Here is a 14,431-nt window from a genome sequence, read left to right on the forward strand (position 1 = left end):
GGCTTGAAGAATGACTGCATGTCTTAAGGGTTCTCACGTTTATCTGCTGCCTCCACAGCACCCTCCACATAGGTACAGTCCCGCTCCTCCCCGGCCAGCCCAAGGGCCCGCTCCTCGAAGAGCATCTGGGTTCTCACATCGGGAATTATTCTGAATGCCTGAGCCCGCTCATGGTGATTGTGCTTGAGTTTTTCCTGCATTAAGACAGATAGGGAGTGTGTAGGCAGGCATCCTACCAGTTCAGATGGTGATGAAGTGTGGCATGTGTGGAACTTGAATGGGAATGTTAGGAACAGAGGAGATTCTGGGGTGGGGGCAGGGGTTGGGAGGGGATAGAAGGGGAGCTGGGGTGCGGGTTTGTGGGGGGTTGGGTGGAAAATTGCAGCCCAGTTATCTGTTTGAATGTTGTATGAGGCATATATTTGTCACCAGGGCAAAAGTCACTGCTTTTCTTTCCAGAATGACATGGGATATTTTATATCCACCTGAGGCAGACGAACCTCAATATAATGTCTTATCTGAAAACTCATCTATCATTTGTATTGTTTTAGAAGCTTCAATCACTCATTCGGTTTGAAGTCAAGGTTGTACTCAATCCTCACAGGGAGGAACATTCACTTGTTACAATCTCCGCAGAGACCAATAACTTTGAAAAAGAGATTCAGACTTCTAGTTGTGAGCTGAAAGAATAACACTATGAGATTTCACATTTTAAAAATGTTTATTGCAATAAATGATGAAGAAAACATTTTTTGAAAACTTACACTTTAAATTACAGAAAGTGATGTTTCTCCTTATCATCCCTCGTGCTCTCCATAAAATTACAGTAGATTTTGTAAACATTGTTGCTCCCAGCTTCCATGGGTTTCCTTTTTACTTTCCCAGCTAGGTAACTCCCAATCCCAAAACAGACTTTCACTGTGAGGGTTAGTCTGCAGATTCCTTTCCTCTAACCCAAGCTAGGTGAAGTTGGCAGCCTCCCTTGATTGTTCACAAACTTGGTCTCTTCAATTCGAGCTTGTGCTCCAGCACAGACACTCTGCTATTGTCTGCAGCTATAAATACCGGACACTTTCCTCCCAATAAAACAGTCCACTTCCTTATTTCGAACAATCAAATCACCCAAACTTACTATCGGACAGATGCCAGAACAGATTATATGACCCTCTTTATTTACCCTAAGTTTAAAGCTACAGGCCAAAAATGTAACAACCTTATAATTGTATTACACTAAAACAGTACAATATTAAAGTTAACTAAAATTTGTAACCAACAGAAACAGTATATTTAAACAAGCACACTGACTGCAATATGTAATGATGATGTGAAAACGTAAGTAGTTAATGCATCTTTTAATGACTAGCTCATAGATTCAGAAATAGGGTTTTAAGCTCTTTTTCAGGCTTCTCCTGCTCTCTATTTTTCTTGGACTGTGATATCCAAGGATCCTTTTACATCTCGTACTTTGTCACAGTCAAAATCCACCAGTAGTTTCTTTAAACCTGATTTGTAAGGAACAAAGTCACACTTCACTTTTGCTAATTCGTTCGGTGCTACATCGGGAAACCTTAGGGGAAGAAACAAAGGAGAAAAACATCCTTAGAATTCTAAGACAAAGGTTATAAAATTGTTAATACAATTAATAAATCTGAAATTATGGCCAGATTTTATTCCGCATGTGTGTGTGCGCGCGTGCGCGTGAGCAGAATTGTGGTGGAGAGAGGGGTTTGGTGGGGGGGGGGGGGGGGGGGAGAGGAGGCGGGGGGGGGGGGGGGGGGAGATGGAGGGAGGAAAGGGACGTAAAATTGCATAGGTGGGATTGTCTTCAGGCTCCCGCTTGGTCTGACCCAGACTCAATTTCACAGTGGGATGGGCAGGACCTCGAATGGGAAGCCTGCCCATGTCCCAATTAATGATTGCCCAGCCCAGCCTCAATTGTTAGGCTGGTGAATGCCGGTCAGGAGCTCTGGATCTTCCCGCTGCCCTCACTCTCCCATGCCTGTTGGCCTACTTGCCAACACTGAGATCACCCCCTTTTCCAGCCCCATGGCTTCCCCTACCCTTCTGCCCCCTGGATCACAACACTTACTTGAAATGTAGACCCAGGATCTAGGCTGAGGCACATGGCCCATCTGCTACAATTAATATTCGATTGAGCATAAAATGGCAGCGGGCCTATTGGAGTTGGCAGGGATGGGCTACATGCCGACTTTCAGGCTGGCAGGTGCCAGGTGCTCACAATGCTGAAAATTCAGGCCAATAAATCTAGTCCCATGGCGATCGTGAAACTATCATCAATTGTCGTAAAGACCATCATCTTGACTAATGCCCTCTAGGGAAGGAAATCTGGCAACCTTACCTGGTCTGGCCTACATGTGACTCCAACTTACTGCAATGTGGTTGACTCTTAACTGGCCTCGGAAATGTTCTGTTCTAGGGCAATTAGGGATGAGCAACAAGTGCTGGCTTTGCCAGCGATGCCCACATCCCATGAAAGACAACAATGTACAAAACATTTGCCAATACTTTCCCAAGAGAAAACAATGCTAATGTGTCCCTTAGCCCTGATGTTTTATGTTGTCACATTTGTCAACTTCAACATTGAACTGGAACAGCAGAGAGGAAGGGTTGGTAATTTCTGATGTTTTCTTTACTAATAAAGAAAATTCACTGAACATCTTAGCTGATGCTTCCATACAATTAAGATAAGGGAGGATGTGAAGAAGATGAACATCTATGGAAAAGAAAGTAATTACTAATTTTTAACCATTCAATTCACATGTCTCAACTCCTAATGTTGAGTTCAGCACTGCCTTCTGCAGATTCTATGCTTTTCTTAAAACTCTCACTTTACAACAAAGCTCTTCTGAAGGTCAGCTTGAGCTGTGTATGTAAACCATGATGTGGAGATGCCGGCGTTGGACTGGGGTGAACACAGTAAGAAGTCTCACAACACCAGGTTAAAGTCCAACAGGTTTATTTGGTAGCAAATACCATTTGCTACCAAATAAACCTGTTGGACTTTAACCTGGTGTTGTGAGACTTCTTACTATGTAAACCATGCACAGCTTTATAAATAAACTCCAAAGTGTTAAAATAGTTCACACCTCCTGACATGATTAGCCTCCTGGAGGAGGGTAAAAGGCTCTCTCTATTCACAGGCAATCACTTTCACAAAAGACAGTTTCCCACTTCCAATTTGGGAATTAACTCCCTCAGGACTTCTGAAGATTGGTTTGGTGAGGGTCAGCATTCCCCCAACCCCCCTCATCACAGCCACTCGTATTAAATTCCAGTCTGAGTCTCAAAGACAGGAATCTCCAACAACACTGAAAATTACTCAGCTACATCTTTTCCATTGCTGAATAAACCAAGTTATCGTATCAACAATCAATGCAGTCAAGTCACTGTAGAGTAATATTATTAAACACTACTCGCATAGTCAAATATTCCACTGGCCATTTGACCACACTCCCACAATCACACCACAGGAGTTCAGTCCAAAAAATGAAGGAAATGATGGGATCAGATAAAATGGATTAAAAATGTATCTGGGACATGTTGATTGCCCATGAATACAGGGAGCATTAATTGTCCATTTGAGGGCTGCATTTGGCATTCAAGTGCAAAGGTCATCCTTGGGCCTTCCCAAACCAGACTTAACTGGGGGGCGGGAGACAGGGTCCCCACTTGCATCCTCTTCTCTTATCCAAGAGCTCTCCTGGCTTGGAATTTGCCATTAGAATTAAGGGACACTAAATTCCCTCGGAGATTAAATGGGGCAGGACTTTTGTCCATCTCACCATGTCTGCACAGGACCAAAGCTACTTCCTGAGTCGGAACTTATTTATACATATGGTAGGTTTCCAGTGAGATCCCTGCTATCAAAAGGATGCCTAGCAGCATCACTGAGGAACCTCTCTTGGTATTACAATGAGTGCAGCACCAGAAGAGGCAACAAGACATCTTAAAAGGCCTGAAGATTACTGAAACTCCCAAAATGGGCCCCTGCAAAGAACTAAGCCTTCAGCAGGGAAATGTTTGGGTTCCAACTCAGGAGAAGGGAAGTTTGCACATCAATCTCTGAGCTATACATTCACCTCTCTGACTTTATTGACCCTATGCCAATGGCATGATAATCTGTAGCCAGATGCTGAAGATACATTTGCTTTTGTCAATCAGAGATAATGTACATTTTCAAAGTGCTTATACTTACTTTATTTCCTTTTCACCTTCAATCAGACCTGCCCCCTCAAGAGTCATGACGCAATCCTTCAGAATTTCAGGAAAGTGGTTCTGAAAGCTGATCTCTACCACAGCTTTCTTAGTCAGAACAGCAGAGTGACTTAGCATCTGATGAAATAAATAAGATTTTATAACATATTGAAAATGAAACGTCACTACCATAGAAACATTGAAATCACTAATAAAGTGACTTATAAATCCAGGTCACAATATTTGTGTAGACACTGGGGATTTATATTCAGATATTTTCCTGAGTATCGAAGACCATGATGGAAAAAGGCAGCTGGCAATTGACAAGCAGAAAATATTTTTGCCCCCACACTGCCCACCCCAGGTGAGTAATGTATTTTCCAGTGACTCATTTCGGGCCTTTTGGCTAAGATCAAGTGTAGTTATGCGGATGCTGCACTTGGTTGAGGTCATTAGGTTACATTGAAGCTGCATATGTTTCATATGAAGCAATTTTTAAAAGCGGCATCGCGGCCTTTTGGCTAAGATGCAAATGAGCTCAAGTCTTGGAGGAGGTGTTGCTTTGCTCCTCCAATCAGCTTGGCTCATGTAGATCAGGCCCAGGACAGGGCAATTTGGTCGCTTGCCCTGTCTTGTCAGCCTGGATCGGAAATGTCTCAACTTGTTGAGACTTTGAATTGGATTTGATTTGATTGAATTGGAAAAGTATTTTAAAAAAAATTTGTGGAGGCAACCAAACCTGTAATTGGCAGTTAAGTATGCTAAGGCCTCCAGGGATTGTTGGTGACGTAGTAGGTGTTAGTGGTCCAGTATTGCCTTGTCTGGTTGGTATGCTATGTTTTGTTTTGTAGCATTTCAACTACTAAAGACTTAATATGAATGCTGAAACATAGGAACATGAGGAGGAGGAATAAGAATTTAGCCCCATGAATCTGTTCTGCCATTTATCCTTCATCTCAGTTCCATTTTCCCACCTTTGCTTCAGACCACTTGATATCCTTAACAAACAATAAACTACCTCAGTTTTGAAAGCTCCTATTTGCATCGTAACCAAAACTTTTTGGGAGATAGCATCCCATATTCCCACTACTCTTGTTGTGAAAAAATGTGCAATATTGCCCATAAGAAGGGGAATTCAGGTTTTAGAATCATAGAAACCCTACAGTGCAGAAGGAGGCCATTCAGCCCATCGAGTCTGCACCGACCACAATCCCACCCAGGCCCAACCCACATATTTACCCACTAATCCCTCTAACCTACGCATCTCAGGACTCTAAGGGACAATTTTTAACCTGGCCAATCAACCTAACCTGCACATCTTTGGACTGTGGGAGGAAACCGGAGCACCCGGAGGAAACCCACGCAGACACGAGGAGAATGTGCAAACTCCACACAGACAGTGACCCGAGCCGGGAATCGAACCCGGGACCCTGGAGCTGTGAAGCAGCAGTGCTAACCACTGTGCTACCGTGCCGCCCCTTTTAACTTGGTAGATGAAGTAAAATGAGCTACATACACTTGGAAATCTGTAACTAACGGGTGTTTTATTTATGAACAGATCTTTCTTTTTCTGCAAACCTCATACAATAATGGGTTAGTCCCATCTTAAACAATGAGAAATTGGGCAAGTATAATCAACATTCAATTTTTCAAAGCATTAATTGCATTAATGAATGTGGTCATACATTTTATGCAAGAATAGATTAGGATTGCCTCAAAAATTGCACCAAATATCACCCAATTCCATTCCTGCCTCAGTTCATCTATTACTGAAACATCTGTCCATCTGTTTTTTTTAATCTTTGAAATTGACTATTCCAAAACACTCTTGGCTGGCCGTCCATATTCTGCCTGCTGTAAATTGGAGGTCAGACAAAACTTTGCTGCCTGAATACTTCTTAGCATCAATCCCCGTTCATCCATTACCTTGGTGCTTGCTGATCTACATTGACTCCTGGTCAAGAAATATCTCAATTGTAAAATCCTCATCCTTAATTTCAAAACCCTTCATGTCCCATGTTGTCCTTATTTCTGCAATATCCTCAAGCCTACCGCCCTCCAAGGTATCTGCACACTTCTAATCCTGGCCAATCCAGTATCTCCAATTTTAATTGCTCCACCATTGACAGCCATGTCTTCAGCTGCTAAGGCTCTGTAGCTCTGCCTTTTGCTTCTTAATCCTCCTACCACTCCTTATTTTAAGATACTCTGAAAACCCTAGCTCTATCACCAAACATTTAGCCATCTGTCCTAACTTCATAGATTCTTTAGTGCAGAAGGAAGCCATTTGGCCCATCAAGTCTCACCGACCACAAGCCCACCGAGGACTTATTCCCATAACCCCATGAATTTACCCTAGCTAATCCCCCTGACACTAAGGGGCAATTTAACATTGCCAATCCACCTAACCCGCACATCTTTGGACTCTGGGAAGAAACCGGAGCACCCAGAGAAAATCCATGCAGACACAGGGAGAATGTGCAAACTCCACACAGTGACCCAAGCCAGGAATCAAACCCATGTCCCTGGCACTGTGAGGCAGCACTGCTAACCACTATGCCACTGTGCTGCGCATCAGCAAAGTGTCTCTGTGTATGATTTGCTTTCTAATTAATTATCTTGCGAAGAGCCTTGGGCTGTTTTATGATGTAATTAGACACTTGTAAGTTCACGTTGTCACTCTTGGATTACAAACCAAGTGGTGGTTTGATTTCCTAACTCTGGTGCACACATTTTTCACTGCTGTGTACAATCTGCCCAAACATAACAATACAAAGGGAAAATAAATCCATCAATAGATAATAACATAAAGAACGTTAGCTTCCTCAGTAGAGACTGAATGAGGTGGGACAATGTGGGCAACACAGTGGTTAGCATTGCTGCCTCACAGTGCCAGGGATCCGGGTTCAATTCCTGGCTTGGGTCATTGTCTGTGCCGAGTCTGCAAGTTCTTCCCGTGTCTGTGGGGCTTTCCTCCGGGTGCTACAGTTTCCTCCCACAGTCCAAAAGACGTGCTAGTTGGGTGCATTGGCCACACTAAATTCTCCCTCAGTGTGCCCAAACAGACACCAGAGTTTGGCGACTAGGGCATTTTCACAGTAACTTCCTAACAGTGTTAATGTAAGTCTACTTGTGACTAATAAATAAAAAACAATATTCTTCACTATTACCTTAATTATTAGGGGAGGGTTGATCAGAGAAATGTCTTTTACTGCGAATGCTTTGTTTTCTGATGACGTATCAGTTACAAGAGATACCAACTTCATCAGGTTGTACATGTCAGGGAACAAGCCATATTCTTTGTAATCCAATTTCAAAGGGATTTTCAGATCTGCAAAATGTCAGGACAGAAAAAAAGGTTATGAAATTGACACGGCTTTAATTTTTAAGTATCATTTCATATCCGGAGCTGGGATTCCCATGTGTGACCCTTCCTGCCCTCCATGAAAATGTAGATAGTTTTCCTGACATTAGGAATCAGAAGCGAGCGCTCCCATTGTCCTGTTCGCCACTGCAATTCCCCCCGTCCCCGTCCCGCTCACCATCCGCGTCACCACCATGCCTGCTCTGGCGGGCTCCATTAAATTCAATACATTTAAAGAGAAAATGCCCCAGAAATACTCAGCAGGTCTGGTAGCAAATTTAGAAAGAAAGACAGAGTTAAGATTTCATGTCATTGACATTTCATTAATTCTGATGGAAGATCATTGAAGACACAATTAAAAAATCATGGTCCCAGAGGGAATCTCTGAATGGGAAACTGCTCACCTCCAATTAATAGACCATTAAGCTCTTTTCATGTGCAGGGCAGGTAGGGACTGAAATATGTAATGGAGATTTTGAAAAAACCCAACCCTTCAGAGTGTTAATGCTGCAAACGCTGTGATAATGGAGAACAGGCTCCAGTAATGATTAAGAGCAGCTGTAACTGTTGAGGCAAGGTTAGGGCACAAAGATAAGAAACAGTTTCCACCTGTGTGGGGAAGAAAGAGTGTAGAATGTAAAAGCAGTCTGCATTTATGTTATATTGGGTTTTGTGGATAAAATTATGTTTTATGAGGGAGATTGTAACACTGATTAAGAGGAAGAGAGAGTTGTATGAAATGTACAGGCAGCAAGGAACACATCAGATGCTCGAGGAGTATAAAAAGTGCAAGAAGCTACTTAAGAGGGAAATCAGGAGGGCTAAAAGAAGACATGAGGTTGCTTTGGCAGACAGAGTGAAGGAAAATCCAAAGAGCTTCTATAGGTGTGTTAGGAGCAAAAGGATAGTGAGGGATAAAATTGGTCCTCTTGAAGACCAGAGTGGTAGACTGTGTATGGAACCAAAAGAGATGGGGGAGATACTAAATGGTTTTTTTGCATCCGTATTTACTGAGGAAACGGGCATGGAGTCTACGGAAATAGGGCAAACTGGTAGGGAGGCCATGGAAGCTTTACAGATTAAAGGGGAGGAGGTGCTCGCTGTCTTGAGGCAGATCAGAGTGGATAAATCCCCAGGACCGGACAGGGTATTCCTACGGACCTTGAGGGAAGCTAGTGTTGAACTTGCAGGGGCCCTGGCAGACATATTTAAAATGTCAGTATTCACGGGGGAGGTGCTGGATGATTGGAGGGTGGCTCATGTTGTTCCGTTGTTTAAAAAAGGTTCCAAAAGAAATCCGGGAAATTATCGGCCAGTAAGTTTGACGTCGGTGGTGGGCAAGTTATTGGAAGGTGTGATAAGGGATAGGATCTACAAATATTTGGATAGACAGGGACTTATTAGGGAGAGTCAACATGGCTTTGTGCGTGGTAGGTCATGTTTGACCAATCTATTAGAGTTTTTCGAGGAGGTTACCAGGAAAGTGGATGAAGGGAAGGCGGTGGACGTTGTCTACCTGGATTTCAGCAAGGCCTTTGACAAGGTCCCTCATGGGAGGTTAGTTAGGAAGGTTCAGTCGCTAGGTATACATGGGGAGGTAGTAAATTGGACTCAATGGAAGAAGCCAGAGAGTGATTGTGGAGGATTGCTTCTCTGAGTGGAGGCCTGTGACTAGTGGTGTGCCGCAGGGATCGGTGTTGGGTCCATTGTTGTTTGTCATCTATATCAATGATCTGGATGATAATGTGGTAAATTGGATCAGCAAGTTTGCTGATGATACAAAGATTGGAGGTGTCGTGGACAGTGAGGAAGGTTTTCAAAGCTTGCAGAGGGATTTGGACCAACTAGAAAAATGGGCTGAAAAATGGCAAATGGAGATTAACGCGGACAAGTGTGAGATATTGCACTTTGGAGGGACAAACCAAAGAAGAACGTACAGGGTAAATGGTAGGACTCTGAAGAGTGCAGTTGAACAGAGGGATCTGGGAATACAGGTACAGAATTCCCTAAAAGTGACGTCACAGGTGGATAGGGTCGTAAAGAGTGCCTTTGGTACATTGGCCTTTATAAATCGGAGTATCGAGTATAAAAGTTGGAGTGTTATGGTAAGGTTATATAAGGCATTGGTGAGGCTGAATTTGGAGTATTGTGTACAGTTTTGGTCACCTAGTTACAGGAAGGATGTAAATAAGGTTGAAAGAGTGCAGAGAAGGTTCACAAAGATGTTGCCGGGACTTGAGAAGCTGAGTTACAGAGAGAGATTGAATAGGTTGGGACTTTATTCCCTGGAGCGTAGAAGATTGAGGGGAGATTTGATAGAGGTGTATAAGATTTTGATGGGTATAGATAGAGTGAATGCAAGCAGGCTTTTTCCGCTGAGGCTAGGAGAGAAAAAAACCAGAGGGCATGGGTTAAGGGTGAAAGGAGAAAAGTTTAAAGGGAATATTAGGGGGGGGCTTCTTCACGCAGAGAGTGGTGGGAGTGTGGAATGAACTGCCGGATAAAGTGGTAAATGCGGGGTCACTTTTAACATTTAAGAAAAACTTGGACGGGTTCATGGATGAGAGGGGTGCGGAGGGATATGGTCCAAGTGCAGGTCAGTGGGACTAGGCATAAAATGGTTCGGCACAGACAAGAAGGGCCAAAAGGCCTGTTTCTGAGCTGTAATTTTCTATGGTTTCTATGGTTTCTATGTTGAAGAGAGGTCTTCTCCAGCTTGTTCCTTTACCAGATGACTGTTCCGTAGAATAACAATATCCTGCACTTGACCACACACCCCACATCAGTTTTGTACATTCCCAGTCTGTCTCATGCCTTTATGCTGCTGGCCCTCTGAGCAGCTGCCTTCTCTCTTCATCAAGGCAATGGCAGACACCATCATGGCTGCCGCCTGCCTTTGCTGCTGGTGCCAGGCAGGCAGCTTCCATTACTTGGAGATGCTCAATGCCAATAGCTGGGCACCACACTGCCACCCTGCCAATTGACTGGACATCAGGTTCCTGCCACCTCATTGAAAATCAATTAATTTGTTTTTGCTCTCCATACATGCTGCCTGATCTGCTGAGTATTTCCAGATTAGACATAATATTTTCATTACCTTCATTGGGTGGAATAGTGATGTCCTGTTTATGCTTCTTGATGATTTGTTTCTCTGATACTCCATTGTATTGCCTTTTCTTCGCCCAAAACTTGAGGTTGCAGACCTTTTTTTCTGAAGTCTTGTTGGAGATGACCATTGAGACCGTAAATGGATTTCCATTGTAGATAGGCAGGTCAGTGGTCATAGACACATTTAGTGTCTTGGCTGGTACTGGAGCAGTAAGGATTCTGCTAGCCTTTTCAAAAACATCTTTTTCCTGAACAGAGCCTTGGAATCAAAAATAAATGAGCGTTATTGCATCCAAGACAAGCCTTTTAGCTGGTTTTAATGATTCTGTGATAACCTGTGTTTCTGACATTTTTATCATCAGCATTGTTGATCATGAATTAAACAGCTGATTGAAAGCTGAATCCTTTCCAAAATAGTCTGCACACAGACCAAATTCTGATCTCAGTTTTCATCAAAACTAACTGTCTTGCAGTTTATGTTCCTGTTTTAAAAGAGCTTAGTTAATTTGTAACCACTCTAAAATCACCTTCAAGAATCCTTATTTTGTGCAACAAGCACTTGTGTGGAATCTTCAAACAGCTTTCTGAAAATCCAAATATGTTCCATCCACTGGTTTGCCATTATCCACCCTGTTTACTGCTTGTTTGAAAAACTCCAATAGATTTCTCAAGAAATCCTTTCCATAAAACCATATTGATTCTATCTAATCATATCATGATTTTCTGGTGTCATGTTATCATTTTCCTAATAATGGATTCCAACATTTTCCCTTGTACTGATTATATATTTGGAAGCCCATCAATGACTTTAACAAGTCACTCTCAAACTCAATGTAAAATTCAATACTTATTATGATCATTCTTACCCAAAGGGTTCCTCACCATGAGTTTACTTATTAAACCTGGTTCATTATAAAAAATAATGGGGAGACGATTCTCCAGCCCCGTGCAGTCCAGTGCAAATTGCATCATATCCGGAGAATATTATGACAGGAGCCAAATGTGATTTGTGCCAGAGAAAACCCCTTTTGAGGTTCTTCCTGCCACTATCCCACCCCCAACCCGGTGGTGACATAATTTGGTTCATGCCCAGCAAAGAGTTATTGAATTCCTGCTTAGAGATTAAACAAATTTGCCTTTCTTGCTTTGCCTTAATTAACTCTGTTCTTACCGTCAGGATATTTGTAATAGCTGGTAATGTCCTCACGTTCTTCGACACCACAGCGCTTTGTGCTGATGTTGTGGCCAACACGTGAATCCTCAACGTCTATCTTCATTTTCTCTCCACTTTCAAAAACCAACCAATTCACACAATGGGCGTTTACTTCAGCAAAGACAAATGGGACGTCATATCCCAAATCCGTCTCCCCTTCTTTGATTGCAGTTACTGAAGCTGGTCCACAGCAGTAAATTCCTAAAAATAACATGGAAATTATTACATATTCGAATGGATTATAGCCAATTGAAATGAACAGCTACTTAAAGGGGTTATTTCTTTGTCTATGTATTGTATTTAACAGGTTATCGCCCATATGCACATGCACACTCGGTGAACTCTTCAGTTCAATTACTGCCTCATATTTAATCACTTCATCATTTACCCTATTCATAATCAATTCATTGCATTCCTAAAAGGGCCAAAAGATATGAGGGCCAGTTGTTTAAATGACACTTGTATTCTCACAGCCTCATCAGATCTAATTAAGATGGTTAAAGGATCTAATGTCATAGATGAAGATAAATTATTTCCTCTGGTTGGAGGGGGGGGGGGGGGGCTTGCACAAAGAGAGGCATGACATTAAGATTAAAGCGAGGGCATTCGGGATGAATTCAGGAAGCATTTCTTCGCATGAAAAATACAAACAGCAAAGAAAAAAGAACAGTACAGCACAGGAACAGGCCCTTCGGCCCATCAACGTGCCGATCACGTTGTCATAGAGTCATAGAGGTTTACAGTGTGGAAACAGGCCCTTCGGTCCAACTTGTCCATGCCACCCTTTTTTTTTAAAACCCCTAAGCTAATCCCAGTTGCCCGCATTTGACCCATATCCCTCTATACCCATCGTACCCATGTAACTATCTAAATGCTTTTTAAAAGACAAAATTGTACCCACCTCTACTACTACCTCTGGCAGCTTGTTCCAGACACTCACTACCGTCTGTGTGAAAAAATTGCCCCTCTGGACCCTTTTGTATCTCTGTCCTATCTATACCAATCTCCTGTATTCCTCTACTTTCCGCCTTTGCATTTGTCTGTGTCAACTATCTCACTTGGCAGTGCATTCCAGGCCTCCACGATCTTCTGTGTAAAAAACCTCCCCCGCACATCTCTACTAAACCTTTCACCCCTTACCGTGAACTTGTGCCCCCTTGTAATTATCATTTCTGCCCTGGGAAAAGGCTTCCAACTGTTCACCGTATCTATGCCCTTCATAATTTTATAAACTTCTATCAGGTTGCCCCTCAGCCTCCATCTTTCCAGGGAGAACAATCCCAGTTTATTCAATCTCTCATAGTTAATGCCCTCCATACCAGGCAACATCCTGGTAAACATTTTCTGTACTCCCTCCAAAGCCTCCATGTCCTTCTGGTAGTGTGACCAGAATTGACACAGTATTTCAAATGTGGCTTAACCAACGTTTTATATAACTGTAACATAATTTGCCAACTTTTATACTCTGTGTCCCATCTGATGAAGGCAAGCACGCCATAGCTTTCTTCACCACTTTTTCCACCGGTGCTGCCACTTTTAAGGATCTGTGGAGCTGTACTCCCAGACCTCTGTGTGTCTATGCTCCTGATGGTTCTGCCACTTATTTTATATCTCCCACCAGAATTGGATCTACCAAAATGCATCACCTCGCATTTGTCTGTATTAAATTTGATCTGCCATTTCTCTGCCCAGTTTTCCAGCCTATCTATATCCTGCTGTATTCTCTGACAATCTTCATCACTATCTGTAACTTCAGCAATCTTAGTATCATCCACAAACTTGCTAATCAGACTTCTTCCAAGTTATTTATATATATTACAAACAACAGAGGTCCCAGCACTGATCCCTGTGGAACACCAGAAGTTGCTGACCTCCATTCAGAAAAACTCCCTTCCACTGCTACCCTCTGTCTTCTAAGGCCAAACCAGTTCTGAATCTATCTCGCAAGTTCACCCTTGATCCTGTGCGATTTAACCTTTTGCACCAGCCTGCCAGGAGGGACTTTGTCAAATGCTTTACTAAAGTCCATGTAAACAACATCCATGGTCCTTCCCTCATCAATTATTTTTGTCACCTCCTCAAAAAACTTAATCAAATTAGTGAAACATGACTTCCCTCATATAAAACCATGCTGTCTGTCGCTAATAAGACCATTCAGTTTCAAATGTGTTTAGATCCTATCCCTAAGAATCTTCTCCAACAATTTCACTATCACTGATGTCAAGCTCACTGGTCTATAATTGCCCGGGTTATCCTTGCTACCCTTCTTAAATAACGGGACAACATTGGCTATCCTCCAATTCTGTGGGACCCCACCCGTGGCCAACGAGGAAACAAAGATTTCTGTTAGAGGCCCAGCAATTTCCCCTCTTGTCTCCCTCAGTAATCTGGGATCGATACCATCTGATCCTGGGGATTTGTGTATCTTAATGCTTTTTAATGCACCTAATACTTCCTCCCTCATAATGATAACTTGCTCTAGAGGGTTTACATATCCCTCCGAGATACCATCAATCAAGCTGTCCCTCTCC

At 42.8% G+C, this 14,431-nt stretch overlaps 1 protein-coding gene across 1 annotated transcript in view; it reads right to left on the reverse strand.

The window, feature by feature from the left end:
* Positions 1–705: 705 nt before the first annotated feature.
* Positions 706–14,431, reverse strand: part of LOC144508468 (protein-glutamine gamma-glutamyltransferase 2-like) — a 37,316-nt gene continuing 23,590 nt past the window's right edge. Inside the window, exons 9-13 of the mRNA XM_078236406.1 lie at positions 11,859–12,101; positions 10,677–10,946; positions 7,386–7,546; positions 4,217–4,353; positions 706–1,567 (exon numbers count right to left, since the gene is read on the reverse strand). Coding sequence (XP_078092532.1) covers positions 1,417–1,567; positions 4,217–4,353; positions 7,386–7,546; positions 10,677–10,946; positions 11,859–12,101 — 962 coding nt within the window. The 3' untranslated portion in view covers positions 706–1,416. The remainder of the gene's footprint in view (positions 1,568–4,216; positions 4,354–7,385; positions 7,547–10,676; positions 10,947–11,858; positions 12,102–14,431) is intronic.

Source organism: Mustelus asterias, chromosome 20 (assembly GCF_964213995.1).
Source record: "Mustelus asterias chromosome 20, sMusAst1.hap1.1, whole genome shotgun sequence".
Lineage (NCBI taxonomy): Eukaryota > Metazoa > Chordata > Chondrichthyes > Carcharhiniformes > Triakidae > Mustelus > Mustelus asterias.